The 2,605-nt window shown below is 71.8% G+C and overlaps 1 protein-coding gene across 1 annotated transcript in view; it reads right to left on the reverse strand.

The window, feature by feature from the left end:
* Positions 1-876, reverse strand: part of AURANDRAFT_15816 (hypothetical protein) — a gene marked incomplete at both ends in the record, with an annotated part of 2,154 nt that extends 1,278 nt beyond the window's left edge. The window contains one exon of the mRNA XM_009040562.1: positions 674-876. Coding sequence (XP_009038810.1) covers positions 674-876 — 203 coding nt within the window. The remainder of the gene's footprint in view (positions 1-673) is intronic.
* Positions 877-2,605: the final 1,729 nt, after the last annotated feature.

Consider the following 2,605-nt stretch of genomic DNA (forward strand, 5'->3'; position numbering starts at 1 on the left):
CAGCGCTGGCGCGCGAAGCGCAACCGCACGCGCACGCGGACCGTCTCCTCGCCGCGCGCCGCCGAGTCGGCGTCGAAGAGGGGCACGGCCAGCGACGAGAACGCGTCGAAGCCCACGGACCTGTGTGGAATTCAACCGCTGGTTTGGGTGGTCCTGACCAAACTTTGAAATTCTCTAGCTCGATCAAATCGAAGTCGATTTGGTTGATTTTTGGATGAATCGATTGCTCTCGTCGAGTTCTCGAAGCACAGCTGAAGAGCTTGCGTCGAAACTGTCGCATAGGCGCACATTGAAGTCGGGTTGAAGATTTGAATTCCACACAGCCACGGACTTTTCGACGTCGTTCGCGTCGCAGACGAGCTCGCGCCGCGTCTGCCCCCCGAAGAGCGCCGTCACGGGGTGGTCCTCGCGCAGCTCGGCGTGGTTCCGCCAGCACTCGGCGGCGACGTCGACCTGGACGCGCGGGTCCGCCGGGAAGGGGCTCTCCGCGTCGCCCGCGACGTCCGGATTTTCCACGTACGGCTTGTCCTCGACGCGGTTCAGGTCCTCGCCCAGACCTTCCAGGAGCTGCTGGAGGAACTCCGACGCGTCCTGCTGGCCGAAGCCCGCGAAGGTGTCGTTCCAGTCGCCCAGCGTCCGCTTGAAGGTGTCCGGCGTCACCGCTTCCTCGGACTCGTCGAGCTCGCCGAGGAGTTCGCCGAACGCGGTCGCGAGCGCGCCCCGCGCGCCGAACTTCGACCGCGTGTTGATGTCGTAGCGGAACTCGCCGGACGCGAAGTAGGCCCGCAGCGGCGGCACGTGCGCTAAAGCTTGCAACACCGAGTTCATGTAGCACGTGTTGCCGAGATTCCGCAGGCCGACCTCGCCGACGCGCGCGTCGCCGTCCAGATCCGGCCGCAGCCCCCCGACGGGCCGCGCGGGCGCCGCGACCTCTGTGTGTGTTTCACCACCATCCTCGGGCTCATCACCACCATCATCAAAGAGCAATTCGATGGTGACGTCGACCGGCGCCTCGTCGCCGTCGCCCGGCTGCGACGCGTCCATGAGGCCTGGGCAGGAAAAGGGTGATTCAACGTCGCTTCAACGTGGGTATTCCGCGCGCGCGCGTTACGAAAAACACATCCACGCTTCGAGACCGTCCCGAGAGATGATCGCTCGTCCAAAAATCAGCCGAAACGAGTGGAAAACGGCCGAGATCGGAGCCTTTGAAGTTGGGAATTTCGCTCTCTTGTCCTGCCCTGCATCAGACAGGAGCAGGGCCGCGTCCAGGCGTCGGCGTGGCGCCCCCGCGAGCCGCCGTACATGGCGGAGAAGGGCGGGCCGTCGTAGAGCGGCTGGAGCCGCGGCTCGCCGACGACCGTCGCGGCCTCGGACGGCGGCTGGCGAGGCTCCGGCGCCGCGTCGCGCCGCACCGCGCGCACTCTTAACCGCCGCGGCGGGCTGCCGCTCCGCAGCAGGGGGCCCCGGCCCGCGTGGAGCTCCAGCGCCCGGTGCGCGCGCGCCGCGACGACGTGCACAGGCTCGTGCCGCAGCACGGGCACCACCACCGCGCGGTCCGCCGCGCGCCGCGCCAGGCACCGCGCCGCGTGCGCCTCGAAGGACGGCCGCCCCCGCTCGTCGACGGCGACGCGCCGCGCCACGGGCGCGCCCCGCTCGCCGTGCCAGCGCCGCAGCGCCAGGTAGAGCTGCGGCGGCACGAACACAAAGTCCTCGTCGTAGGCGACGTCGCGCCGCAGCGCCCGGAGCAGCGCGCCCGCGCCGCCGTCGTCCTGGCGGCCGTCCTGGTCGCAGAGCACGACGTCGTCGCGGGGCTGGCTGCAGACGTCGCGCGCGCGCAATAAGTAGGACGCGTCGATGGGCGCCGGCCGCGGGGACGCGCAGTCCGGCGGGCCCGGCGCGCCCGCCTGGGCCGCGCCGTCGACGCCCGCGTCGCGCGCGGCGCGCTCCTCGGCCCAGCGGTTCCAGCCCACGAGCCAGCCCTTGGGCAGCACGACCCACGTGTCCCCCGGCACGCACGTCTCCGCGGACAGCGTGAGCGACACGTAGGGCGACACGACCCTCAGCTCCGCGGCGCCGTCCGCGGGCCGCGCGACGCCCAGGCGCACGTAGAGCGCGTCCTCGACGCAGGCCCGGAGCACGCCCGCGCGCACGCCCACGCGCGCGCACAGGTCCGCCTCGCGCGCCTCGGACGACCGCGTCACGGGGCCGCAGCAGCACCGGAAGACGGCCTCGAAGGCCTCGCGGTGCGCGACGCCGCTCCGGTTCGCGTCCAACACGGCGAACAGGCGCCGGCAGTGGAGCGTCGACACCCATACGCCGCGCACCGGCGCCTCGAGTCGCGGCCGGTCCCGCAATCTTTCGCCGGAGAAGCAGTCGACGACGGTCGCCAGGTCCACGGCGCCGCTCGACGAGTGCTCCTGGAGCTTGCCGAAGAGCGCCGCCGCGAGCTCGCCGTCGAGGGGCCGCTCGGCCTCGGAGCTCGCGCGGCGCCGCCGCCGCGGCGGCGGCGACCCCAAACCCCGGTCGTCGCCGTCGAGGCGGAAGCCGCCCGGCAGCTCCGGCGGCGACCGCAACAAGTCGTCGCGCGCGGGCCGCGGCGTCGCCG

The sequence above is a fragment of the Aureococcus anophagefferens genome (genome assembly GCF_000186865.1).
Source record: "Aureococcus anophagefferens unplaced genomic scaffold AURANscaffold_15, whole genome shotgun sequence".
In the NCBI taxonomy this organism is placed as follows: Eukaryota; class Pelagophyceae; order Pelagomonadales; family Pelagomonadaceae; genus Aureococcus; species Aureococcus anophagefferens.